This window comes from Zootoca vivipara, chromosome 6 (genome assembly GCF_963506605.1).
Source record: "Zootoca vivipara chromosome 6, rZooViv1.1, whole genome shotgun sequence".
In the NCBI taxonomy this organism is placed as follows: domain Eukaryota; kingdom Metazoa; phylum Chordata; class Lepidosauria; order Squamata; family Lacertidae; genus Zootoca; species Zootoca vivipara.
The window spans coordinates 96,813,785-96,840,965 of NC_083281.1; the positions used below are offsets into that span (position 1 = coordinate 96,813,785).

The window sequence follows — 27,181 nt, forward strand, 5'->3', positions numbered from 1 at the left end:
CTACAATTCCCAGAGTCCCCTGTGAAAAGGGATTGGTTGTTAAACCGCTCTGGGAGGATTTCTTCTGCTCAACTGTCTGCAAATCCACAGGAGGCAGAGGCTGCCTTCTGGGTTGCAGCTTTTTAGATCCAGGCTTCACATGGTCACCTGCTCCCTGCTTCTTTAACCCACCCTGAATCCAGAGTGGAAGTTCTGGGGAAGGTGTCCCTGCAGGCAACTGGGCAGGGGCCACAGCACAGCAGCGGAGCACCTGCTTTGCATGCAAAAGGTCCCAGGTCCAACCCTCAGCATCTGCAGGCAGATCTGGGAGTGCCCCCTGCCTGAAACCCTGGAGAGCCACTGTGTAGGCAACATTGAGCTTGATAGACTTATGGGCTGACTTGGTCTAAGGCCCCCTATGGTACTTGGCCCCCCAGCTGGTCCAGGCTTTGTGTGTCAAGGCCAACAATGTTGAATTGGGGCCGGTAGCTTATTGGCAGCCAATGCAGCGCCCTTGGGAGTGGTGTGAAGGTGCTGAGCAAGTAGCATGGTGGTAGGGAGCCTGTGCCCCCTCCCCAATGTCATGGGACCCCCAACTGCTCTGATTTATCTGAAGCTCTTCTCATTCCAAACAATTGCACAAGTTCCCCACTCTGGGCCTAAGCTCCCACCTCTTCCCCCACTGCCAAGCTCTGGAAACCTTTAAACTATGAAGTTATTTTAGCCTGCGTGACATGGCACCTGAATTATCCAGTTTGCTGGAGGGGAGGGAGAGCTTTGGAGCAAAGCCCAAATGCAGCCTCCCCCCCCCGGGGGGGGGAATAAAAACAGCTGCTGTGCCTGGCGGCCAAGGAGTGAGCGTTGTGGCTCTGGTGTAGGGGGGACCATGGAGATCTTCAGCATTCAGCAGTTGGTAAGCGATGGAGGGGTCGGGTGGGGGGCTGAAGGCAATCCAGAGCAAACTGGGAGTAGTAGGGTGGGGTCTTCAGCTCAGAGATGGGCAAACGGCAGGCTTGTGGGATCTACTTTGGCTTTTGTTTTTTTAAATGAGAGCCTTGAGGTACACCTTGAGAGCCACAGTTTGGTGCAAAACAGTCTGGTGCCAGGCAGGTGTATGTTAAGAATTAAGGAACAGGAGGTCTCTGTGAGTGTCTGCTCAGGCCAGGAATTTGTGACCAGGACCAGGACCAGGACTGAGCTGGGTTGTTGCAATTGTTGAGGCAATTAGTTAGAAACCCTTGCAGACATACTGCACATCACCTAGAAATCTACTCAAAGGCTCCAATGTGCTTTCTTCCCACACCTGCCATAGACTGTATTTGGGTGAGAAGGTTCTCTGATCCAGGACTGCTCCAGACTGTTGGGGCAGGGCAGGGGAGTCACACTCCGTATCGTGCGGTGTGGGTTGGGGTGGCCAGCTATGCATTGCCCCCCAAAGAAGACAAAAGGGCCAGCAGTTTGCATAACATTTCCATATGGTCATTTAGTTGTATAGATGCAAATTTAGAATGGCTGTCATTTTGATAGGAATGCCGACCACCAGGTGATGTGGGTGTGCCTGCTCTTCTATCTGCAGGACTCCCTTCTCATAGTTGCTTCTCTTGAAAGCAGACCTGCACTGTCCTCTGAACCTATTCAACTGTCCTCTGGAAAGTTGGTCAGGTGTCCATCCTAGGTGTGAGCCTACAAGACCTAGGCAGAGGCAGGTTTAGGGGAGTGCGGCTGGTCCACCTGTGCTATGTGCCGAGCCGAGAGGGCGCTGCAACAATGACTTACAAAGGAAGATGAGAGGTGGAAATGGTGTCACAAAGGGCAATGCTGAAATCTGAAAGCCCAAAGTCTGCCACTGACCCAGGGGGAAAAGAGGAGCTGGAAGTGGGGGATGAAGGCAGGTTGTGCCAGCAAAAGTTAGAGGCTTCCTCCTCGTTAACCCCACAATCCTGTACATCTCTACGCAGAAGTAACTTGCATTGGTTTCAGTAAGACTGCAGCCCTAAGGGTGTGTGGATGGCTTGCCATTTAAGGGTGCTGGTCATGGCAGCAGCAGAATTTCTAGAACAAAAACACCTCTAACTAGGATATATCTGCAGTTCCTTCTAAAGGGCCCCATATCGTATAGAATTTTTTTTTCTTTTCAAGCTATGCTGTCTTCATTTTTACATGTTATCAGTATATTGAACCTAGCTCCATCCAAAAGAGAACTTCTTTCTTCCAGGAGTAAACTATTGGCTATTCTCTTGACTTATCCAAGAATCCAGCATCAGTAAAGGCATGTCCAACAGGTAGATCGTGATCTACTGGTAGATCACTGGACGTCTGTGGTAGATCACTGGTAGATCACTGGCTCCCCCCAAAGAAGCTCAGCAACTTTGGCTCCCTTAAAAAAAGCTCTACATCTTTGCCCTGAAGCCCCCAAAACAGGGCTTTCCTTCCTTAAAAAAAGCTTAACAGCATCGACCTGAACCCCCCAAAAGGGGGTAGATCACTGCCAGTTTTTAACTCTGTCTCAGTCTCTTGGAAGTTGGCCACCCCTGGTATACTTTTACAATGTTGCCAGAATCCACCCTTCCACTCTTCTCTCCTTGCTGCCCCCCTGCCCCCAAACCATCATTCTTATAGTTGGTTGTGCATTCTGCCTTTTTTGGATGCATTCCTGGTGTCTAGGGAAAATGCCTTTTAGTAGGAAAGATGTGGATCACAGCAGCCCACCTGGCCGCTGCAGAGGCAGGCGGATTGGGGCCTGGTTTCACAGCTGAGGACAGGATGCACCAGCCCTTGTCCATGGGAGTGCATCAAACCAAGGAACAGCTGTAGCTCCATGGTAGCTCACCTGAAGGCTCTAGGGTCAATGCCCCATATCTCCAGGTAGGGCTGAGAATGTCTCTTGTCTGAAACAACAACAATTAAATTTGCAGTCAAGGGACGGGTCGTGGCTCAATGGTGGAGCATCTGCCTTGCATGCGGAAGGTCCCTAGTTCAATCCCCAATGGAATCTCCAGGTATGGGGCTGGGAGAGAACCTGCTTGAAACCCCCCGAGTGCTGCTGCCAGTCAGTGCAGGCAATAGTGAGCTAGATGGATTGGTAGAAAGCAGCCTCCTATGTTCCTTTGCTGAATGAGCTGAGACAGTGAACAAACTTCAACTGCCTTATATGTGCAGACGGGAAGGATGTCACAAACAAGCCTGCAAGGCCTCCCCTGGGCGTGAGGATTGCCGGGAGCTGCAGCTGGTGTCTTATTTTGGCTGCTGTGTCCAGCTGAAGCTCTGCTTGCTGCCTCATGGAGGTCACACAAGACCTCTGGGTGTCCTCTTCCCTGGAGGCCTAAGAAGGAAGGGAGCCGCTGGCCAGGCTTGGGGGACTGAAACTGGGGAGAAAAGAGCCATTCCGTTCATGCTTGGCCTGTGACAGCAGTAAGGCCTAGAAGCTATCACGTTACTCTAGCAATGTTATGCTCAAGGATGAGGCTATCAGTGGGTACTAGTGAAGGCATAAGGCCATTGCAAGCGGGGAGAAATTATTCAACAATCTGCTACATTTATAGCCCAGCTCTACCCCACCCCCAGAGCTCAAGGTGGCACACCTGGTTCCCCCTGCTCCTTGTTTAATACAACAACCCTGCGAAGTAGCTGAGGCTGAGAGGCCGTGACTGGCCCCGGGGTCACCCAGTGAGCCTTGTGACTGAATTTAAGCCCTGGCCTCCCAGGACTTAGTCCAATTCCACCCCACCCCACTGGTTCTCTTCTGCTTCCCAGAGTCCTGGACACCCAGTACTTCTGGACGGTTTCCCCATGGGCCTTCGAAAGGCATCTGGGGGGCCACAGGGAGAACAGGATGCTGGACTAGAAGGGTTCTTAGGTTAGAAAGGCAGAAATAAAGGAGTTTTCTGCCTCACTGCCAACATGTCTCCTGTTGTCTCTGTATGGACATCTCAAGCAGTGTGCTTTCCTTTGGCCAGGGAGAGCATGAGGCTGGGTGTGGGCAGACCATGCTGAGCTACAAGCAGTCAGGAAATGATCGCCCTCTTGAAATGAATGGGACGGGCATGAGAGCCTGGGGGGGGGGGTCTATCGGAATGAAGTTTGCCCAGCGGCTGTTCCCAGTGACCTGCTAGTGCCTGGGGATTTTCCACCCTGGAGGCATCCTGCCTCAGGCGCCCAAATGTCTCTTGTCGGCCCTGTTGTGGGCAAAGAGGGAGCATTCGCTGCACATGATGTGTGTTCCTGAGCCAGGGGCTGCTGCTTATATACAGATCTATATATGAATAGAAGTTGCTTCATCAGGGCCGGGAGGGGGGAATGTTGCAAGTTGGCCCTGGGACTGGGCACTTGGCGGGAGAGCAAGATGGATCAGCAACTTGCGGAAAAATATAAACTCGGCTGAGAGAGCAACTGACCATAGGCAGAGTGGGAGCTTAAGAGCAGGTCAAGAACTTCAATGGGCATTCTGGGATCATGCTGAGGATTCTGATGCCCCTGTGGTGCATTCGTGAGATGACCTCCTGAAGCTATTTTGTACACCTGCAAAACTTGGGGCTCTTTATATCACCTCTTTCCAACAAGGAGATCAAGGGGGTAGACCCAGTGAGTTTCACAGCTGAGTGTGGGATTTGAACCCTGGCCTCCCAGGTCCTAGTGCAACTCTCTAACCACGGTACCACAGAGGCTACAAACCCAGCAGCACAAGAAACTGCCTTATAGTGAGTGAGGTCAGTGAGGTCTATGCTTTCAGGCAGCAGGTCTCCACAGAGCTTCAGGCAGGAGACATTCCCAGCCCTACCTGCTGGGAATTGAACCTGGCACCTTCTGCATGCAAATAGATGCTCTACAGCTGAGCTATTGACACCCACCACCAGAATTTGCGACCAGAAGGAGGGATATAGACCCTTTGCTGGAAGAGAGAGAGGGGCCCAAGACACTCCTCATGCTCCTGTCTTTTCCCCTCTCCCGCCAGGTAAGTGGCGAACGACATGAGGGGAAAGGCAGAGGTTTCGAAGTGCTGGCAAGAAGCGCGGCCAGGGATCCAGAGAGATGGCGGTCAGGCCCGGCAGGCGTGTGGGAAGCAGTCAGCAAGGAAAGGCAGAGGGCAGAAGATGCAAAGAAGAAAAAGGTGGGTGAGAAGTTCCACCTTGCCCATGGGGGGGTGGGGGTGGGCAGGGGCCTGTCTCCTCTGCAGCCACAAGGGGGCAATAGTGGACAAGAAGGCTCTTGTCTAACAAGCCAGCTGCCAGCTGTTCCTCTTAGCCCCCAAGCAGTCAATGTGCTAAACCAGGCACCCCCAAACTTTGGCCCTCCAGATATTTTGGACTACAATTCCCATATTCCCTGACCACTGGTCCTCTTAGCTAGGGATCATGGGAGTTGTAGGCCAAAACATCTGGAGGGCCGCAGTTTGGGTGTGCCTGTGCTAAACAGACAAAGCAAAGGTGTGCCCCTGAGATCTCTTCACGCAGCTGAGCCAGAGGCTGATCTGCGTTCCCAAGGCATCACATGGCACTTGAAAGATCAAAGGTGACATTGGATGATTTAGCAGCTGCAAATTTAGTCAGTTCTGCTTGAAGCTGGAACTGGAAGAGCAGCTGTGCTTCCAGGTTTCTAACTCAATGTAGTCAACTGGGCAGGTCCACCCCACTTTCCCCCAGACTTAAATGTAGGCTGTGGGGAGGGGGAAATGCCTTGGGACTATTGTATGTGGGGAAAGGGCTGAATACTCCCTGCACTGCATTCTCTGAATGTGATCTCTCTCCCACACTGCTTCCTGTAGCAGTTTGGAGTATGTGTGTAAACAGATGTAAAGGCAATAAGATTTGGGAAGGAGAGAGTGAAAGTGATAGAGCTGATTCCTACAAAAGATAGGCAGGCCACAGAAAAGGAAATGGCTAGAGCACGTTCTAGGAAATGGTTGAGCAATCTATATGAATACGGATCTGGAACAGCAATGCAATGGATCGTCTGCACCAGTGTTTCTCAAACATGGGTCTCCAGCTGTTGTTGGACTACAACTCCCAGTGGTCAAGGATGATGGGAGTTGTAGTCCAACAACAGCAAACGCATTCATAACAAAACATTTTTTTCAAGAAAGCAACAGAATTGGGAGCCTGAAAGGGCACTCCTGAGGACTCCTTGGCTTGTGTTCAGCGCCTTTTACATTTGGCATGGAATGCAGGTCTCTCTCTCTGGGTCTGGTTCTACTCAGGAGCTCTCCGTCGGAGCCCCTGCATGGAGCCGGGTTCTGTCCAAAAGCAGTTGCAGTTGCCCCTGTCAAGGTGATACCAGGTGGGGGGCTGCCCCCAAAGTGGCCCACGTGGGTTGAGAGGTGTCAGCAGTGGCTGGATCCCATTCTCCACTCCTGGTTTACTGTGAAGCAATGTGGGGCAGCCTCCTGAGGTAGAATATAGTGAACACCATGAAGGGTGGCAGGATAATTTGAGCTGTGGCAGACAAGCAAACACCTTCCTGCCAAAAAGCAACCCTGCACAAGCCCCACTGGAATGCAAAGCCTCTCCCTCCCACTAGGTGCCCCAGGCCTCCCCTTCCCCACTGCGGCCGGTTGCCCACACAGCTCATTCCCCCCATCTCCTTTCCAGCTTGAGACACTCAGCAATTCCAGGCTGAAGCTAGACAGCCTGCAGGACTTGGAGGCGATTGTCAAGCTTCGCAAGAATAAGAAGAGGTTGAAGCAAGTGGTCCGCCCCAAAGAACGGGAGCCAGAAGTGATTGTGAGTCTCCACAGGCTTTGCTAGAAGACCATGTGCTGCAGCACAGGTGTAGCCTTGACACACTGCTTTAGAGAGAGGGGGCTGCGCTTCCCCTGCAAGAGGAAGCTTGTGGCTTGGACCCAGCTTTGCAGGCATCCACCCCCCAAAGATCCTTGGGTTGGTGCGCCACCAATTGCATCTCTTCTCAGAAAACCCTGGTCTTGTCACAGGTATCCATGCTTGGATAGCACCCCAGATAGACTGCCTGGGGGACTTCCTGTGATCAGCACTTGCGAGCTACTATGGTGTCCAGGTTACCGACTGGGTCCCATCACAAGACAGCTTCCAATTTATTTTGGGGTGCAATTCAAAGTGCTGCCCCCTTGCAAGCCCTCAATTAATGAGGGGCTGGTGCATCTCTCATATGAACTTATTCAACATACCAAGATCTGCTTTAGAGTCCCCTTTATAGGGCTGGGACAAGACATTGTGCCACCTGAGGCAAAGGGCAAGATGGTGCCATCACATTCCATATCCGGAATTCAAGCTTCCCCTTCCACACCACCAGTGGGACAGTGTCTTCTGGTGGCTTAAGGGTCCCCAAGGGAATGGTGGGAGGTGGATGATTTGCCCACCAGCATTGGCACCTGAAGCAGATGCCTCTCCCTGCCTAATGGTAGGGCTGTCCCTGCCCATCCACCTTCAGGGCTAAGCAAGTTGGCTGCAGACTTTGCAATGGAACAGCCATATTGTTATCTCTGAGGCCCCAACTAAAGCTTTCTTTTTATAAGTAAAATTTTTATTAGTAGAATTATTAGTAGTAAAATTATTTAAGCAGAATTTGTACATTGTTCAATTTTTAAAAACCCTCATCATCATCATCATCATCATTACTACTAGTAGTAATAGCATTAGTATTGCTTAGTTTTGGGGTGGGGTGAAAGTGGACAAGGCAGACTGAGTGCCCCCCCTCTTCAAAAGGGGACAGGCACCTTGTGGAAAAGCAGAGTTTGACCCCTATCCCTCTCCTCTATAGACAGAGCCTGTGGGTCCAGGGCAGTTTCTTCAAGCGGCACTGGAGAACCGGATTCCTGTGATTGAGAAATACCTGGCAGATGGAGGGGACCCCAACGCTCATGACAAGGTAAAGGGGGTGCCAAGAAACACAAGCCTCATGCTTCCATTCGGCATTTGCCCAGTGATGAAACAGGGAAAGGGGGATGGGGGTCAGTCCAGGGATCCTACGGCAAAGGCAAGGATGGCAGCTGGGGTGGAGGATATTAGCAAAGGAAGGGGGAGAGAGGCAAATTTGCCCAAGATATATTGGTGTCAAGAGCCCAAAAGCACCTCCCCTTTTATTCAGCCTTAAAGGGCGCAATCCCCTAGGATGTTCTCCTGCGCAAGCCCCACTGAAAGGAACCAACCTGATATTGCGCAACTCTTGCGCAACTCTCACTCTGCAGGAGATCTTCTCTGGGGAGTGTGGTTGCTTTAGAGATCATTTCACTTGTCCAAAACTCTGCAGCTTTCATCACAGCTGCAGCATCAGGTGCCCTCACAGCATTCGCTGGAATCAGCCCCCCCCCCCCGGTCAGGTCTCTCTGTCGCCCCAAACTGCACCAGGATTCTCTCCATTGGAGGCAGCTGCCTTGGTTTTATTTGGTTGGATTGAATGGTCTTATGGGGAACCCCCTTTAGACCTTCAGTTATGAAACACTCATTAACATTTCCCTTCTTCGTCCCCCGCCTGCATTATAAGCACTTGCACATTCCTGATGCATTAGACCTAATGGCAGCAAAAACCAGTTTGCTAGCTCTGATCCAGCGTTCTGCAGCTTTGCGTTCCAAACTCACTTAAATCACGGCAGTACTGAGGCTCCCGGAATAAACTTGAGTTTGCTTTTCCTCTTGCCCTGATGCAAAAGCACATTTACTTTGGAATTGCCTCATTTTGTTGTAGAAGAGGATAATATATTTTACAGTAAAAATAACAAGAGCATCTGCTCAGGCTTCCACCCCTGACTATATAAAATAAGTTGAAAGGAAGGATGTTGCTGTGGTGATGAGCATCAGTTCTGGAGGGGCCTGGGGTACCCCTGCCAGCTCAGGGACCTTTTGGTCACCTCTTCCATCAGCTGCCACTCTCTGGGATGGTCATTAGAGCCCCCCCTCCCACGCCAACAACCCCAAGATCCAGCCGCAGATGCACCACTGTGTGCTCTCACTAAAGCCATCTTAGTTGATTCACTGCATGAGTTTGAGTTGATTAATTACATCTGTCTAAATTTGCATCAATGGAAAACAATAATTCCCAAAGGATGGTTTTTAAATCCCAGATGTTTTGTGCCAGGCATCACCTCAGAAGTGTGGTTCTTGCTTCTTTCTCACACGATGAATGGTTGCTAAGATGGCCCTTTGCTATCTGCAGTTTTAATAGGTGCTTGTATCAAAAATATACATCCACAAGAGTGCAAGAGGAGCGTGGCTGCAGGATCAGGCCAAAGGCCCACCAGCATCCTGTTCTCTTAGTGGCCAAGCCAGATGTCTCTCACGCTGCCTCTCAGCAGGGGAGAGCCTAGCCCTTGTGGCCGGCAGCCAAGGAGAGCCTTCTTCTCCTCCTCCTCCATGAATTTGTCCAATCCTCTTTTAAAGCCATCCAAGTTGGTGGCTATCACTACATCTTGTGGGACAGATTCCATTGTTTAATGTCTGTGTGAAGAGCCTGGCTGCTGGATCAGGCCAGTGGCCCATCTAGTCCAGCATCCTGTTCTCACAGGGGCCAACCAAACGTCTGTGGGAAACCCACAAGCAGGATCTGAGCACAAGAGCCCTCTCTTCCCCACATTTGATTCTCGGTATCTGGCATTTAGAGGCAGACTATCCCTGCATAATATATTCACATGGAGACAGATGCTCAGCAACTTTTTAAGCTGCATTGCACCAGAAGCAGACAACCCCCTGGTGGAAATAAAACTTCCCCTTTGGTGTCCCCCAGCTTCATTCACTATGAACCCCAAGATTTTGGGTCCCCTCCAAATGAGTGCTGAACTTTTATAGTCATTTCATGAGGTTTTGTAGCATGAACCCCACGTTTTGTAGGCCCCCCTCAAACTGAGTAATTGATATATCAAGCTATGAACCCCTGTTTGATGTATCAGTTCCTCAGTTTGGGAAGCCCTACAAGATGCAAGGTTTGGACTACCAAAACCCTACAAAGCAACTACACAACTTTGCCACTGGTTTGCAGGAGATTAAAAATGTCATGGTTTATAGTGAATGAAGCTGTCTTCCCCCAACCCCAAAGTAACAAATGCTTGTCAAAGCTGCTATGCGGCTCTGATCACCGGTTTCTCTGTAGGCAAATGTGTTTCACTGCAGGGGTAAAATCCCCAGCAAAGGAGAATCCCCTCCCTGCCACATCCTTCTTCCAGGTCCCCCTATCCTGAAGTGTTTCCTCTGCTGGGCAATAAGTCTGGCAGTCAGGGTGGAGATACGCATGGAGAGGGGGAATCAGTGGAAGGGAAAAGCTTAAGCGCCCTAGGTAAAGGTAAAGGTACCATTAGGTCCAGTCGTGACCAACTCTGGGGTTGCAGCGCTCATCTCGCGTTATTGGCCGAGGGAGCCGGTGTATAGCTTCCAGGTCATGTAGCCAGCATGACTAAGCTGCTTCTGGCGAACCAGAGCAGCACACGGAAATGCCGTTTACCTTCCCTATTTATCTACTTGCACTTTGAGGTGCTTTCAAACTGCTAGGTTGGCAGGAGCTGGGACTGAGCAACGGGAACTCACCCCGTTGCGGGGATTTGAACCGCCGACCTTCTGATCGGCAAGCCCTAGGCTCTGTGGTTTAACCCATAGCGCCACCTGCGTCCCATTAAGCGCCCTACTTCCCAGCAATTATCCCATACAAACATCTCATTGCCCTGTCCCTTCAAGTCACATGACTTTGACAAAGGTCTGCATTTGCTAGAGCAGCCCTTGTCAACCTGGTGTCCTCCAGTGCTGGCTATGGCTGATGGGAGTTGTAACTGAAACCGTCTGGAGGGCACTAGGTTGGCAAAGGCTATCCTAGAGTAATGTGCAGTTCTGCACTGGGAAGGTGATCCCCTGCGCCAGGATATGCTGTTTTGGCTTTATGGGCTATGCCAAGTGTCCACCATAGCAGACCCTCAGGGGTGGATGCCAAAGGGGTGGGCAGGCTTGCAGGGTGCCGGCCAGGCAAACCAAGGTGCTCCCTTGTGTTTCCTCCTGCAGTTCAGATGTACAGCCCTGCACCGGGCCTGCTTGCGGGGCCATGCAGAGATCGTGGACAAGCTGCTGGAAGCTGGGGCCAAGCTGGAGCCGAGAGACATGGTGAGCACCCAGGGATTCCTGACACCTGCTGCTGGAAAAAACGTACCCATCAATCACTGGCTTAAAAATGCTAAAAAGCAGGAGCAAAGCCAGGTTGGCTGTTGTCGGGGCCACGATTCCAGCCCAGAGGACAGGCATGCACTCTCCTGCCTTGCTGAAGCTCTAGCAGTTGCAGAGGGAAAGAGAGGCAGGGAGGGAGAGGTTGGGAACCTTTCCGAAAAGTAGGATGGGTACACCCACCCCACCATTCTCTTTGCCAACCTGATGCTGAAGGTGATGGGATTTGTAGTCAAAAACATGTGGCAAGCACCCATTGGCGAAGGCTGCTTTAGGTCATGGTCAGGGCCACACCTCCCCCTCCTGTGCAGCCAGACTTTCTTGTGCCCCAAATGTTCTTCCCCCTATAATGAACGGGCTCTGCTTTGACGCAGCTGGACGCGACCCCTGTGCTCTGGGCCTGTCGTGGGGGGCACCTGGAGATCCTCAAGTGCTTGATGGGCAGGGGAGCCAACATCTCCACGCGGGACAAGGTGAGCAGCCTCCGCCAATGCCGCCTCCCACATCTCAGAGAGCGCTGCCTCCGTGACGGAGCCCCCACTGGCACAATGGGGTGGGGTCTGAGGGATTCTCTTTCTCTGGCAGCTGTGGAGCACCCCACTTCACGTGGCCGTCCGGACAGGGCACAGCGACTGCGCTGAGCACCTCATTGCCTGCGGGGCAAACATCAATGCGCAAGACAAGGTACAAGTTGGAGGGGAGGGCTGGCCTCTGCCTCTGGGCCGTGGGGAACAGCTGGGGTGGCCAAGCCCTCATTTTGGCTCTGCCCGAAAGTCTGCACTGCTTTTGGGATGCGAGCTGGCGGCAGAAAGCCTCCTGAGTTCAGCAGCTGAGTTCTCCACCTGCCGCCAGAGGAGCTACGCCTGTGAATGCTGGGAAGCCCATGAGAGGAGAGAGGGCTGCTAGGTTTCTTCAGTGGCTGCATGGCCACTGAGGACAGGATGTTGGACCAGATGGGCCTTTGGCCTGATCCAGCTGCAGGGCTCTTCTGATGGCCTTTCCTTCCAGGCACTTTATCCTCAAGCACTTTCAGAAATGGCCCTCGCCTCGCAGTCAGCTCTTTGCCGTGGGGCCTTGAGACTTCCAGCAGGGCTTAGTCTTCTTAGTCTGGGATCCCTTTAGCTGGGAACTCAGGCTCGCCAGAGAGGTTAAAAGCAACAAAAAGGGCTTTTATGGGTATGTCCGTAGCAAAAGGAAAAACAAGGAAACAGTGGGGTCACTCAGAGGAGAAGATGGTGAAATGCAAACAGGGGACAGAGAAAGGGCAGAACTCCTCAATGCCTTCTTTGCCTCAGTCTTCTGCAAGAAAGAAAAAAACGCCCGACCTGAAGAATATGGAGCAGATGATTCAGCAGGGGAAACACAGCCCAGAATAAGTAAGGAGGTAGTACAAGAATACTTGGCTAGTTTAGATGTATTCAAGTCTCCAGGGCCAGATGAACTACATCCAAGAGTATTAAAAGAACTGGCAGAGGTGATTTCAGAACCACTGGCAATAATCTTTGAAAATTCCTGGAGAACAGGCGAAGTTCCAGCAGACTGGAGGAGGGCAAATGTTGTCCCTATTTTCAAAAAGGGGAAAAGAGAGGACCCAAACAATTACCGCCCAGTCAGCCTGACATCAATACCAGGAAAGATTCTAGAGCAGATCATTAAGCAAACAGTCTGTGAGCACCTAGAAAGAAACTCTGTGATCACTAAAAGTCAGCATGGGTTCCTGAAAAATAAGTCATGTCAGACTAATCTGATCTCATTTTTTGACAGAATTACAAGCCTGGTAGATGAAGGGAACGCTGTGGATGTAGCCTATCTTGATTTCAGCAAGGCCTTTGACAAAGTGCCCCATGGTATTCTTGTAAAGAAGCTGGTAAAATGTGGGCTAGACAATGCTACCATTCAGTGGATTTATAGCTGGCTTACTGACCGAACCCAAAGGGTGCTCATCAATGGCTCCTCCTCATCCTGGAGAGTAGTGACTAGTGGGGTGCCACAGGGTTCTGTCTTGGGCCCAGTCTTGTTCAACATCTTTATCAATGACTTGGATGATGGGCTTGAGGGAATCCTGAGCAAGTTTGCAGATGACACCAAATTGGGAGGGGTGGCTAACACCCCAGAGGACAGGATCACACTTCAGAATGACCTTAACAGATTAGACAACTGGGCCAAAGCAAACAAGATGAATTTTAACAAGGAGAAATGTAAAGTACTACACTTGGGCAAAAAAAATGAAAGGCACAAATACAGGATGGGAGACACCTGGCTTGAGAGCAGTACATGTGAAAAGGATCTAGGAGTTTTGGTTGACCACAAACTTGACATGAGTCAGCAGTGTGATGCAGCAGCTAAAAAAGCCAATGCAATTCTGGGCTGCATCAATAGGAGTATAGCATCTAGATCAAGGGAAGTAATATTACCACTGTATTCTGCTCTGGTCAGACCTCACCTGGAGTATTGTGTCCAGTTCTGGGCACCACAGTTCAAGAAGGATACTGATAAGCTGGAACGTGTCCAGAAGAGGGCAACCAAAATGGTCAAAGGCCTGGAAACGATGCCTTATGAGGAACGGCTTAGGGAGCTGGGTATGTTTAGCCTGGAGAAGAGAAGGTTAAGGGGTGATATGATAACCATGTTCAAATATATAAAAGGATGTCATATAGAGGAGGGAGAACGGTTGTTTTCTGCTGCTCCAGAGAAGCGGACACGGAGCAACGGATTCAAACTACAAGAAAGAAAATTCCACCTAAACATTAGGAAGAACTTCCTGACAGTAAGAGCTGTTCGGCAGTGGAATTTGCTGCCAAGGAGTGTGGTGGAGTCTCCTTCTTTGGAGGTCTTTAAGCAGAGGCTTGACAGCCATCTGTCAGGAATGCTTTGATGGTGTTTCCTGCTTGGCAGGGGGTTGGACTGGATGGCCCTTGTGGTCTCTTCCAACTCTATGATTCTATGATTCTATGATTCTATGATTCTATGGAGGTCGACCCAGAGATCCTTTTGCATGCAAAGCAGCAGCTCTTCTGCCGAGCTAAGGACCTGCCCTTTAACTGGCCCTGGTGTGGAGGAGGCCAGGCGCACTTACTCTGCCTCCTCCTGCCCAGGAAGGAGACACCCCCCTTCATGATGCAGTCAGGCTGGGACGCTTCAAGGCTGTGAAGACGCTGCTGATGTACGGGGCAAACCTGGCCACCCAGAATGAGGTGAGGGATGGACAGCAGGGAGGTTTTATCACGCTTTCAGAATGGGCAACAAGCAGGGAAGACCCTTGGGCACCTGGAGCTTGTGCGGGGTGGGCCTGGTGGCACTGCTCTATGGCACAAAGGTACCATTCGCTTTCTGCACCGCTCTAAGGCCCAGTCTACTCTAGGCTCACCGAGTCTGTAAACTTGTGTCTGGGCTGTATCAGAGCAGGCTGCAGGTGATAGCTTCAGGTGCTAAATGCTCCTGCATAAAAGGGCCTTTCACATAGAAAGGTAGCAGTTCAGGGCAAAGGTGAGTTGATACCCCTTCTCAGCACCATGTAATTTCCCAATATTTCCGGGCTTTTTTCATGAGTGTCCTCACCTGCACTCGGAAGCCCAGGCAGATTTACTGCCAGAGCGAGAACTAAGCTGACGCTCAACGGGGACGGGTGGAGTGGGTTGCTTGGGTGAGAAAAGCCCCCATGGCTTGTCACCTGCAGCCAACTGTGGGCCTGTGCCATAGCCTGCCATCCCATCTGTCAAGAAGCCCAAACAGGGTGGGCCGGTAGTGTGGGGAGCATGGAAGCTGCGGCTCTCCAGTGTGCAGCCTACTGCCCTGTGGTCGTCCTGCCACAACACCTGGCCTGTCTCAGGCTCCCCACCCCTAACAGAGAGATTAGAAGGCTTCTCTCTGCCTCTTCCTGGCCTTCCAGCTTGAGGCAGGAAGCGGAGAGGCAGGCAAAGCTGTCTGATGCCGTTTCTTTGTTCTGGCAGGAGGCGGTAACTCCAGTGGACCTGGTGAAAGACTGGCAGATGGGCATCCGAGAGACACTGCAGGCCTGTGCCAACCGGCAGCGAGGCCCCCTCAGGAGCTGCTGAGAGTGGGGGATCTTGGGTGGTGGGGTGCTGGCTCTGTGAGCTGACATTCCACCTTACCCCTCTACTGGCTGGGGACCAACTCACTCCCCTTGCCCTTCAGCAGATACGCCCCCCCACCCCATTACGACTGTGCCAGCGAGGCACCAGGCACTTATTTGGTACCCTCAGGCTGAGAGGTCGTCCCCAAGGCCTGTCCCCCGCCACTTGCTCTTTCTAGTGGAGCCTACAAACTCCCCCCCCCTCATGGCTCTCTGTAGAGGCTGTCCCCCAAGGAGAAACTAAGGCACAAGAGTTGGCACTTGGAAACCTTGTGGCTGTGATCTGGGGCATGTGTGGGAATGATGGTCTCCCTTCAGAAACAGGAAAATCTTCTGTCATCTTTGGCCATTGAGAAGGGTGGAGGAAAAAAAAGGCTTTTATTACAGGGAGGTGGGTAGACGCACAGCCCCTTGGGGAACTCCCAAAGCAGCTCTAATGCTGCGGCCATGGTCCTGCTGCACAGGAACACCCAGGAGGTGGGCTGCAGGGCTATTCATAGAATCATAGAGTTGGAAGAGACCACAAGGGCCATCCAGTCCAACCCCCTGCCAAGCATTAGACAAAGGACAGGATGGCACACCGGCCTCATTCTGCTCCCAGAAGCTGGTTGTTAATGGCAGCCGGCTCCCACTTCAGTGCTGGTGATGGGCAACATGCAAGCTTAGAGGGTGCAAGGCAGGCCATGGGGCACAGAGCTTTTCTTCCAATGCTCCACTTGGGCCTGTTCCAGGACATTAGCAGCAGCAATGGGTAAGCAGCACAGCGCATTGAACTCACCTGCTGGAGAAGCCAGCCAGGGCGCTCGCAGGTGCTGATGTGTTGAGGCATGAGGAGGAGACAAAGTAGCCAGCCAGCCAGCCAGCCAGCCAGCCAGCCAGCCAGCCACCCCACCCCACCAGCTGGAAAGCATTTCCACAGGGAGCTCAGGAGGAATGTCTGGGGAGCTGCCACTCTTGTACTATGCCCCCTCCCCTTCTACTGCCTAGACCACGCATCCCCAAACTGTGGCCCTCCAGATGCTTTGGCCTACAACTCCCATGATCCCTAGCTAAGAGGACCAGTGGTCAGGGATGATGGGAATTGTAGCCCAAAACATCTGGAGGGCCGAAGTTTGGGGATGCCTGGCCTAGACAGCCTCCTCACTCTGCTGCATGATAGGGGGACAGAGAACTTGCGATGGCTGCCCTTCCCCAGTGCCTTTCACTTCTCAACAGTTCTGTCAGGGCTGAGAGTCCAAGGAGGCCTTGGAGGAAAAGGCAGGCAGCTTCTGCCTTTCACAGATCCTGGAGGCCACCTCTGGAGCTTAGTTGCAGCCCTCCTTGGTTCAATGGTGAGGACTGGAAGCAAGTTCCTTGTAGACTAGGGAGCCATGCCTGAGACACTTGGGCCACGGCTGGTTATGAGCCATACCTCTGCCGGCCTCCAAAAGCAGAAACAAGGATCCTCTCTCAGCTGCCTTAATTTCCCCAACTCTTTCCTGTCAAGCGTCACTGCGCCTGTTCCCTTGGGAGGTGCCTGGCACATGCCACAAAGGGCATGACCTCTTTGCTCCCAGCCCTTAAAAGGTGCCAGCGACTGCCTCCTCTTTGTCATTCCCAGCCACTGCTGTGGTGCCACATGCCTCTGGGCATGGCCCTCATTCCTTGTCTCTTGGAGAAGCAGGATCTTGGCACTGCTGGTTCAGGCCATGACCCCTCCCCCCTCCAACCAAAACATAATCCTCAAAATATTTATTCTCTGATGCAAAATGGATCTCAAGTGCTGCAGGTTCCAGAGAGTTTGCACACTGGAGTGTGCAGAGCAGCTCCCTGACTCTGTCTGCTAACTGACCTTCACTGTGGAACTGGGTTTCACATTCTGTAAACCTGACATACGTACCTATTGATGGAATTTTTCCAAGGTAATCAGTAAGAGACCCAGAGCCAGGATGGGCATTGCCCTTCAGTGTCTGATTACCACAATGGTCTACCTTGTTGACCTTGCTGTCTGGTACATGGGTCACACTGGACTCTGGAGAATGAACTTTTAATCCATGTCTATGCCCCTTCCATGGGACGCGGGTGGCACTATGGTCCATACCAGAGAGCCTAGGGCTTGCTGATCGGAAGGTTGGCAGTTCGAATCCCGACGACGGGGTGAGCTCCCGTTGCTCAGTCCCAGCTCCTGCCAACCTAGCAGTTCGAAAGCACACCAAGTGCAAGTAGATAAATAGGTACCGCTCTGGCGGGAAGGTAAACAACGTTTCCGTGCACTGCTCTGGTTTGCCAGAAGTGGCTTAGTCATGCTGGTCACATGACCCGGAAGCTGTCTGCGGACAAACGCCGGCTCCCTCAGCCTATAGAGCGAGATGAGCGCGTAACCCCTGAGTCGTCTGCGACTGGACCTAACGGTCAGGAGTACCTTTACCTTTATGCCCCTTCCATTTTGCAGAGAAAAGTGCAGAGGGGATTGGAGGAAATTACTTGAATGGATCTCAACTCTTCTCAAGTTGATCTTGAATCTAAATGTGTCAAAAACAATGTTCTAGCCTCTACTTTTTTGGAGGGGAATTTCTGACAAATTCAAGCAGCTCTGGGCCATCTGGAGGATGCGCTCCCTTTGCCAATCAGGTGGTGAAACTTTCTCCAAACCTGTTGACCTTGACATTGTGAGAAGACAGCCCTCCTCTCCCCCACAGCTGGCATGTCAAACAAGGCCCTACTTAAGGGACTGCGTGGGGCTGACCATGGATGGCTAAACCCCAGACACCCAAATGGCTTGTGTTTGCTTTTTTGGAATATGAAACTGATGCGATTCCTCTTTGAACAATAATAAAACATTGGAAGCCCTGGCTTTTGTGTCTTAGGAAATCCTTTCTCTCTCCAATGCTCTGGCACCAACTCTTTCTCTTCAAAGGTTGAAACAAGGGCCCCCTCTCAACCACTGGTGGTAACCCTACAGCCCATGGCCTCAATCCGGGGGGTGGGGTGGGGTGGGGTGAGAATCTTCTGGGGAGCCACATACCTGCGGGGAGAAGAATCAAGGTCATACATGCCAGCCACCCACCAATTCATAGTTTTCTACAACTCCTCCCATCCAGACAAACCAGAGACCATTTTCACAGTTCAAGGACACATTCGAGCCCAGCACCATCTCTTGAGGACAGAGAAAAGGGCTGCTGGGGGTGTGGCCTGTGGAATGGGGGCCCCCAGCCTGGGACTCCTCAACCAGACATGGCAGACTGGGAGGCGACCCTGACAAGAGCCTGGCTGTGGTCCCTGTCACCATAGGTAAGCAAGACTGTTGTCTTTGGTGGAAACCAAAGCCAGGGGCAACCTAAGGAGCAAGAGGAAAGATGGGGCATTTAAATCCCCTTCCCAGAAGGAGCTTACGGTAACAGCTCCCTAATTGTTTTTAGAGGTTCTTTTGCACTCAGTGTACCAAACACTCCTTAGAAGCCAGTAACTTATAAATAGATATATAAGATTAGACTATTCCATTTTGAAGGTACAGTCCTTGCAGAAAAACTACAACATAAAGGCAGGTTACAAATAATTTACCTGAAATTATACATTGCTTTTAGACAACTTCTGCTGTTGGCTATGGACAGGGAGAGGACGAGGGAGGGAGAAAGGGAAACCAACTTTCTCTCTTTCCCTCTCTTGCTCTTCAGTCCTTTATTTCATTTTAAAAACGAACTCCAGTGGGGGAATACTGTAAGTAGCAACTAAGGGTGGGGGGGACTGTTTCTCTCTGCCCAAGCTAGAGTTGAGGGCAAGCATCCTGTGCTGCCTCTCCAGCCAGAACCCGGCCGCCAGGGAGGACAGCCGAGAACAGCCTTCCTTCTCCACCTGGTGCCCTCCGGTTGTGTTGGTCTCCTGCTCCCATCAGTCCCCAAGCAGGAGCCATGCCACATGGGGCTGATGGGAAGTTGTAGTCCAAAACAGCTGGGGGGCACAGGCTGGGGGAGGCTAGTCCAGAGGGAAATGCAACAGCAGCCGCTCTTCTAAGCACGAACACAAGGAGCCAGAAGGAGCAGTTACAGGAGGAATGGTGGTCCTTTAGGACTTCTTCCACCCAGCAGGCCTCCTTGGGTAAACTGCAGCAAAATGCTGCAGATCCTCCATGCACCACAAGCATTCACAAGGTGGGAGACTCAGTGCCTGGAATGCCTGCAGATTGATGGGGCAAATCCTGTTGTCCCATCCCCAACCACTCAATAGCTTATGTGAGGAGTCACTTAAACTCCAGTATTTGGGAAACGCCAGCACGGGGTCGGAACGGCTCCTGCCCCAGTGCAAACTCTTTTTCAAACCTGTGTTGGATTTAAGAACTAGAGATGCAAAGCAAGGGGGAAGAGAATGAAACTTTAGGCGAAAGTGGCCAGGAGACAGGCATCCCCTGGGAAGGAAGGGCTGCTTTGCAGAAAAGCAGCCTCCCCTGGGTTGGCACAGACAGAGCCCACTGCCCGTCCGGCGTGGGGAACCACATTCTGGAAAGAGGGCAAGCAGTGCAATCCTGGCAAGACAGAGTCAGGCTGCACATGTGGCTCTGGGGAGCGTGGACTTTGGCACAATTTGGGGAGGGTGGGATGGTGCCCTGCCTGGCGCCAGATGAGGCTCACGGCTGGTTCAAATGCCCTTGGAGCCTGGCGCTGGCCTTCAGAAGACCAGCAAGGTGGGTGTGCTTGGAATGTGGGAGGAGCAAGTTTCAGGTCCTGGAGTCAGGCCTGGCATGGTGGCTGGGTGTAGCTACAGTCAAAGGCAGGAAGCGCAACAGCTGCAGAAGGAAGCTGGTGGGTGGCGGTGCCCCAGAGCCAAGTGCTGGAGCCGCCAGTGCAAGCCTGGTGTGGGGACTGACAAACTGAAGTGCGCCTGGAGGGTGGGTGGAATGTATATGTGAGACCGCTGGGTGGAAGGGAGATCTGTTGCACGCGGGGGGGGGGGATCAACACAGTCAGTGGAGCAGAGGGAACGCTGTTGCAATGACACCCTTGCCGGTCCCTGCTCACACCGACTCCTACAAAAGTAATCCAGTCCATAGGCACAGGGTGGCTGTTCTCTGTTGCTCACAGTCTTAGAGATTGCACCCCCCCCCAAAGCTCAACCACCCTTTGTCCGTCAAGTGCTGTTCAGAGGACGTCCTGGGTGCTGCAGCCGGGTCAGAGCACCAGAAGCTACCCAAGAGGCTGCTGGCCAGTCCCCTCGCAGTTCCACGAGTCTCTCTGGGACGCAGGAGCCAGAGGGAAAGGTTCCTCAGAAGGACGGGTGGACTCCAGGAGAAGGCGACCGAGATTTCAGAGGGGGCCTCCAGAGACCCCTTGCCCCCAAAGCTTCTAGCAGGTCATACCCCCGTGCTCTGGCTCTCCTCTTCCAGAAGGTTGAGCTTGCTTTTCCCTGGAATGGAAAGGGAGGGTGGCAAGGAAGAGAAAGAATGGCAATCTTTATACCCCATCGTTGCTGGGCTCTCTTGGCAGTTTGGCAACAAAGAACTGAGCCATGAGCAGGGAGTGAGCATCCTGTATGAAAGAAAGAGCAATGGGGGGGGGGGATCCTGCAGCTCTCCAAATGGGACCTCAGGACTGGAAGGCAAATGCAGCCCTCCAGCCCTCTCTTTGGCCCTCTGCTCTCTCCCCAGGCCATAGTGCTCACCCTTCTTGAGCTCTGATCCTGCCTCTTGCTTGTCTGTTTGTTTGAATGGAGAGGTGTGTGAGAAAGCAACCCCTTGCAGAAAGGTCAGCTCCACAGTGGTAACTGCTCACCTTTGCCTCTGGCTCAAGGTGGCATGCTTTCCATCCTCACAGCAAACAACAGCCCTGCGAGGTAGGTTAGACACTGAGAGGAAGTGGCTGGCCCAAGGTTACCCAGTACGCTTCATGGCTGAGCTGAGATGTGAACCTGGGTCTTGGCAGTCTGAAATACCAACCACTTTGCCACCCTGGCTCTTTCAAGCATAAAACTGCCTTCAAGGAGAAGCAACCAGGGTTCAAATTCCCACTCAGCCATGAGTGGTCTTGGGCCAGTCACTCTGCCTCTCAGCCTAATCTACCTCACAGGGTTGTCGTGGGAATTAAATGAGGAAGGTTTTTTTGGGGGGGAAGAACCATGTACTGTACAAACCACCTTGAGCTCCTTGGAGAGAAAGGTGCAATAAATGCAATAAATACATAAATAACAAATAAGTTGAGATTCTGGGAAGCTGAATATCTCGTCCAAGGCAATTTCTCTGCTCCCATGAAATTGTAACACACCACCTTGCAAATATGGTTGTGCGGGGGGGGGGGGGTAGGATAATACAGTCCGCCAGTTCAAGTGCTTGCATAACACAGTGTGGCAAATACCCACGATAAACTACCACCTGTACTCTTGCCATGTGAAGAGTGGAGGCACACTTTACCACTGGGAATGAGAGAGATTCTCTCTCTCGAGTCTCACTGAAGGGAGGAGGAAAGCAGGCTAGCATGGAATCAGAACAGCAAAATCCAACCCCCTTCCTCCCCTGCACAAAAGAGCCACATCTGGTTAAAGTGGGAAAGGCAGGATGGGGGGGCATTAGTGATCCAACAGACAAAGGTCTCGCTTGCAGATGCTACAAAAATTAGATGGTACAAAGAACTGTTCCACTTTAGGGTTAAGCAACAAACACAAAGCCCCGCAAGCAGAAAACCTGCACAAGAGAAGAAGAAGTAAGGGGAGCATTCAAATTGGCATCTCCCACTTGCAGTCTGATATGATACAATCATTCTGCTACTTCTGAGTGCTCTTAATGACCCATCCATCAGGCCAGGGGTTGATTAGTCGAGTCTTTCCCCCTGGCAGCTCCCTCCTGATGAGATGCAGATTCCGAGGGAAGGAGTAACACAGTTAGCCCCTACAATGACTGGGTCATTTTAAAGTTCTGCTTGTCATACAGCAATCACACAACTGGGAGACTAAACAAGGAATAGGCAACCTATGGCCCTCCAGGTGTTGCTGACCTTGAGCCATGCAGATGGGGCTGAAGCCCATTAACCCCCAGAGGGCCATCTGCTGTCCCTTCCCTGGGTCCACAGGGCACTGCAAAGGAGAGGGGAAATGCAGGAAGGGAACCAACTGGATATATTTACCTTGCGGTTTTCAAACAAAAAAGGCACTCCAGACTATGACAGAGAGGCCTGTATTAAACGCAGTTCTCAATTGTGCCAAAGAAAGAGAGATTGAGCGGGAAGGCTGGAGGGAGAAAGGAAGAAAGAGAAGAGGAGAGATGGCAGTGTTTAGCTCCTGGAAGGACAGTGCAGAAGAAAACACATGGAAAGGAAAGATACGCAGCTTTGCTGGGCAAGGAGCCCCACTGACACAATGCCCTGCGCTCCTGCATCCAGACCAAGGGCCGGCTCCTCACCTTCAAAACTCTCACCTTCACTGCCTCCCCCTCCTGCCTGTCTCTGAGCTCTTATGTCCCCAGATGATAGATACATGCCTGCCTGCGACTGTCATGTCTTTCCGTGTATCTCATGCTCATTGTCATGCCTGGGACTGCCTCCCAGAAAATCAAGCCTCCTCTCTCTCTCTCCCTTCCTTCTTTCAAACTCTTCCCTTGAAACCCACCTCCATTTTCCATGAAGCCTTTGGCAAACACCCCTAATCCCCATGCCCTTTGGCAGCTGTCGCCAACCTGGTGCCCCCGCCAGATGTTTTAGGCCAGCAGTGCAAAGAATGCATTCAGGTGTGTCTGCATTAAACAGTCATACTGAGTCTTAATTGCATTTTTATTGCGTCTTTTTATTTATTTTATTTTTATTTTTTCACATAACAATTTGAAGTCTACGGAAACACAATAAAATACAATAGAATAAATAAAAGAAGCCATAAAAATGCAATCAAAGATCATACAGCACATTACAATTGCTGCAGTGGATAGAGAGAAGTGTGCACCCCTCTCTCATAACACTAGAATTCACAGACATCCCATGGAAGGTTCAGTAAACAAAGTCCTTCTTTCTTCATGCAGAGCACAGCTAAACTATGGAACGTGCTCCCAATGGCTGCTAGCCTCGATGGCTCTGCTCGGCCTCTGCAACTGGAGGCAGTCATGTTTTCTGAGACCAGTTGCTGGAAGCTACAGGAGGGGAGATGGCTCTTGTGCTCAGGCCCTGCTTGGCCACTGGGCAAACAGAATTCTCGACTCAATTGGCCATTGGCCTGATCAACCAGACTCTTCTTATGTTTTTAGAACAGGCAGAAAAATCATTTAGAGGTCTGCCAAGACCCTCAGGAATTTTCAAGTGGTCAATTTTTTTTGGGGGGGAGAGCTGGGAACCCCTCTTTTGGACTACAACTGCCATCAGCCGGAGCCAGTGCTCAAGTCCGTGGAAGGAAAAAATGAATGAAGCCTAAGGAGCGTTGTGCCGGAGAAGATCAGGTGTTGCTGAGCTCCAACTGGCTGGTGGTGAGGGATGATGGGGGCTGCAGTCCAGAAACACCTGGAGGGCACCAGGTTGGCTGCCTCTGGTCTACCTAGTCCAGCATCCCACAGCCTCTAAAAATCTACAAGCAGGACATGAAGGCAATGGCCTCCTAGAGCTCCTCAGCAGGGTGTGTTCTGTTGTGTCATTCCTTGGCACATGGAGCTCCTATCTCACCACCAGGCCATGGCGAGACCAATCCTCCACAAAATGGTCTAAGCCACATCTAAAGTCATTTAAGCCAGTAGCCATCACCATATCTTGTGGCAGGGTCCAAGTTGGAGAGACAATTGATTGCCACTTCATTTCTGGGCACAATTTAAGGTGCTCATACTAGTGTTTAAAGCCCAAAACGACTTTTACCGCCTTCCTCCCTGCCAATTTTCTCAGGTGTAAGATCAGCAGAGGACCCCCCTGGTCATTCCACCCTCTTCAGAAGTTTGGGAGGTGGTGGCAATCTCTGTGGCAGCCCCACATTGTGGAATTCCCTCCCCACAGAAGTGTGCCTGACACCTTCACTGTCCTGCTTTCAGGGAATGCTGAGGACAAACCTCTTTACCTTGGCATTTGGCACCTGAGGTGCATATATTGAGGAACCACCTTATTTCTGTGGTTGTAATTTGTTTTACTTGCTTTTGATACTGAATTTTAAATTGCAACCTGCCCTCGGACTTGATGGTGAAGGGTGGGTAATAAACTCACCAGACAATAATCATAACTCTGTGCACATACATCAGACCAATTTTCCTGACTGTAGCTCCTCTTCCCTGGTGTTGCATATGCAGCCTCCGCAGGAATCCTGCCCCATTTTCACCCAAGCATGCAGTCATGGTCCAAGCGGGTGGAGAAAATGGCAGGTCCTAGCATGGGTGGCATAAGGGAGCTGAGCCACAGCGCCACCTGGTGACCCACAACGGAACAAGCACATACCTGGCGTGGCATTTTTGTCATTCAGAAGCTTTGTCTGGCTGCTGGGGATGATTTTCAATTCAACGGTGTCGGGTGACTGTGGGGAGTTCTGTATCCTTGAGGCCATGAGAGCATTGAGATATTGCAACCGGGTGACCTGTGGAAAAGAAGCCACATGTCAGTGAGAGATGATCTGCACCTCAGCCACAATCAGCTTGGAAATCACGTGGCTGGTTTGTTCTGTATTCGCCAAGGGGCCCTGGCTAAGAGCAAAGAGGGGAAAGGGCCATTATACTCATATCTGGCTTGTGGACCTTCCAGAGGGATGTGGTTGGACGCTGCATTAGATGAGCCTTTGGGTTTTTTAATTGGTTAATGCAATCAATTAAAGGAGCAACCCGAGTGATCTGTGATCACCAGAGGATTTTGCCAAAGTCTGGCCTGTACATCTTGCCTATCTGAATGTGGCCCCCTAGGAGCTCAATATACCTCCTATTTTGCCACTTTCCTGAGATTGCAAAAGATTATCCAGTCCCCAGGGAACTTCCTCAAGCAGGTGAGCCAAAGTCACACACGACCGTATGGAGAAACGCTACAGATTTCAAAGAGAAATCCTATTTGCTTAACTAATTTCAAAAGCTCTTTGGCTGGTGGTCAACAGCATACTTCTCCAGAGTCTCTATTTTTATGGGGTTTACCTTGATGAACTGCAGATCAGTGAGTGCCCGGACAGTGTAGTCAGGACAGTATGTGGTGGTCTCTGTGCATTCAAGCTGCTGATCACGACGGTTCATCCGGAGAGTGGACACTGGGGACTGATGAACTATTGAAGGAAAGCACATCAGTGTTGCGAATGAGAGGCAGGGAGTTTAGGAATATGGCTTCGAACCCAGAACTCTGGCTTTAAAAAAATGAACATGTTTCAAGTTCTCATGAATGCAGCCAATACAACAACTATCTAAACATATTATCTGTTCTTGTTGAATGCAGTTCTGTAGCTTTTCCTGAATGCTCCCCTTCCTCTGCTGTTTAAAATGTTTAAAGAAGCCAACAACAAATGCAGATGGACAATCAAGTGACTCAGCAGCTGAAGTGTGCAGGGGAAGAAGTCTGTGGATGCCTCTCAACATTCAGGCTGCAGAGGAGGGAGCTAAAGAGCTTGCAGGGGCCAATCTGTGGGCGGAGCCAACACTGCCGGTCCTTCAAGGCTGTCTGTGCTCAGTTCAAAATACAGGAGCATAAGAAGATGCCCTATACCAAGTCGGAACCATCTAACACAGACAGGGCACTCCCAGCCCTACCTGGAGATGCCAGGGATTGAACCTGGGACCTTCTGCATGCAAAGCAGATGCTCTACCGCTGAGCTACAGCCCTGGCCCTTTAAAAAAGTAGTCAGCAGCTCAAGCTCCGATGCAAATCTCTCATCGTGAAAGGGCTATTGGTGGCGGGGAGAGTTGGGAAGGAACGTGTGACTCACCTGAAGAAGGAGCTGTCAGGGCAGAGACACCGTAATAGGTGAAGGCTCCGTTCTCAAACTTCAGTCCCTCCTTCCCAATCTCGACTTCGACCCTGCCCTGGGAATGAGAACACAAAGCAATGCAAGGTGAGAGGGAGGGAGCAATGCAGGGGGAGGAGAAAGCAAGCTGAGATTTGACCTCGTTGATTCTTAAGATCCTGATCCCATATTCTTGTAGCTCACTCAGCACAAGTTAAAAAAAATTCCTTCGATGCACACTTCATCGAAAGCTCATACCAAAATAAAAACTTAGTTGGTCTTTAAGGTGCTACTGAAGGAATTTTTTTATTTTGTTTCGACTCAGCACAAGTTGGTTCGGTTTCTATTGCATGAACCAACCCTTTATTTAGTTTAAGACAGTCCCTGCTTTTACTTTATTATTACTACTCTTGAGTTGCAAAAAAGTTTTAATATGAGTTATGCATTAAAAAAGAGAAAAGTAACAAACTAAGCACCTCCTTCCCCACCTTTTACCCAACCTAAAGGCATAGTTCAGATCTAAATAACAATAGCAAAGTTCATATAAGCCCTGAAGTGGAGAGTCCAAAAGTTGCGGATGTCAGCATAAAGGAAGACGCTAACACAACAGTATCTTACAGAATGTGCCAGGTAGTTTCCCCTGGAGGGTTCATGTCCTGGATAAATGGCCACCAATCCGCCATGGAAGTCTCTCACCGGGGGGGGGGTGTTATTTGTTTGTATTGGACAGCTTCTGCTAACCTGATGCCCTCCAGACCCCCTTCAGCCCCAGCAAGAACAGGCATACTAGCTGGGGCTAATCCGAGTGGTGGTCCAAAAACACTAGTGGTTGTATCCAACCAAGCTCTACTCAGAGTAGACCCAATGAAATTAATGCACTTAAATTAGCTGTGTGTATTAATTTCCATGTGTCTACTCTAAGCATTAGATGGGATTCCCAGCACTGGATACAGTTCTAGGCTGGCAAAGGTTACTGCAGGACATTGCAGGAATTGCAAAATTATGGTTTCCCTGATATGGCCCCTGTGGGCACCCCTTGGCACATGCCACTCCCATTTTATTTTATTTGAGCAGTTTTTGGGAGGCCTGCATATTTTCTCGTTTTTGTTTTGGGGTGTATGGAGGGGCTGGAGTGCGTTCTGAGCAATGCCAGTTTATCTGCTGTGAAATGGGTATT

The 27,181-nt window shown here is 51.1% G+C and overlaps 2 protein-coding genes and 1 non-coding gene across 7 annotated transcripts in view; 1 reads left to right on the forward strand and 2 right to left on the reverse strand.

Annotated features, from left to right (window-relative positions):
• The first annotated feature begins 828 nt into the window (after positions 1–828).
• On the forward strand, positions 829–18,008 carry ANKRD23 (ankyrin repeat domain 23). Of its 4 annotated transcripts, XM_035117281.2 has the most exons (9): positions 829–892; positions 4,931–5,086; positions 6,564–6,695; positions 7,711–7,818; positions 10,929–11,027; positions 11,459–11,557; positions 11,670–11,768; positions 14,180–14,278; positions 15,035–18,008. In XM_035117281.2, exons 1-9 carry the CDS (start codon positions 866–868, stop codon positions 15,137–15,139), a joined length of 924 nt encoding a protein of 307 aa, XP_034973172.1. In that variant the 5' UTR covers positions 829–865; the 3' UTR covers positions 15,140–18,008. The 4 variants fall into 4 exon arrangements, with proteins under 4 accessions (XP_034973172.1, XP_034973175.1, XP_034973173.1 ...); XM_035117284.2 differs by lacking the exon at positions 14,180–14,278 and having other exon boundaries at positions 839–892; XM_035117282.2 differs by lacking the exon at positions 11,670–11,768 and having other exon boundaries at positions 839–892.
• Positions 18,009–18,619: 611 nt separating this feature from the next.
• Positions 18,620–27,181, reverse strand: part of CNNM3 (cyclin and CBS domain divalent metal cation transport mediator 3) — a 28,755-nt gene continuing 20,193 nt past the window's right edge. Inside the window, exons 5-8 of one of the 2 annotated variants that reach the window (XM_035118860.2) lie at positions 25,987–26,083; positions 25,208–25,332; positions 24,531–24,666; positions 18,620–20,553 (exon numbers count right to left, since the gene is read on the reverse strand). In XM_035118860.2, coding sequence (XP_034974751.2) covers positions 20,501–20,553; positions 24,531–24,666; positions 25,208–25,332; positions 25,987–26,083 — 411 coding nt within the window. In that variant the 3' untranslated portion in view covers positions 18,620–20,500. The other variant, XM_060276439.1, reaches the window with a different exon arrangement.
• On the reverse strand, positions 25,812–25,880 carry TRNAA-UGC (transfer RNA alanine (anticodon UGC)). The gene has a single exon. It is a non-coding gene; the product is annotated as a tRNA-Ala (tRNA).

Coding starts and splice junctions, on each gene's coding strand:
- ANKRD23 (XM_035117281.2), top strand. CDS start 866: ATGGAGATCTTCAGCATTCAGCAGTTG. Junction 11,028..11,458: donor AGCTGGAGCCGAGAGACATG/GTGAGCACCCAG, acceptor GCTTTGACGCAG/CTGGACGCGACCCCTGTGCT. Junction 14,279..15,034: donor ACCTGGCCACCCAGAATGAG/GTGAGGGATGGA, acceptor TTGTTCTGGCAG/GAGGCGGTAACTCCAGTGGA.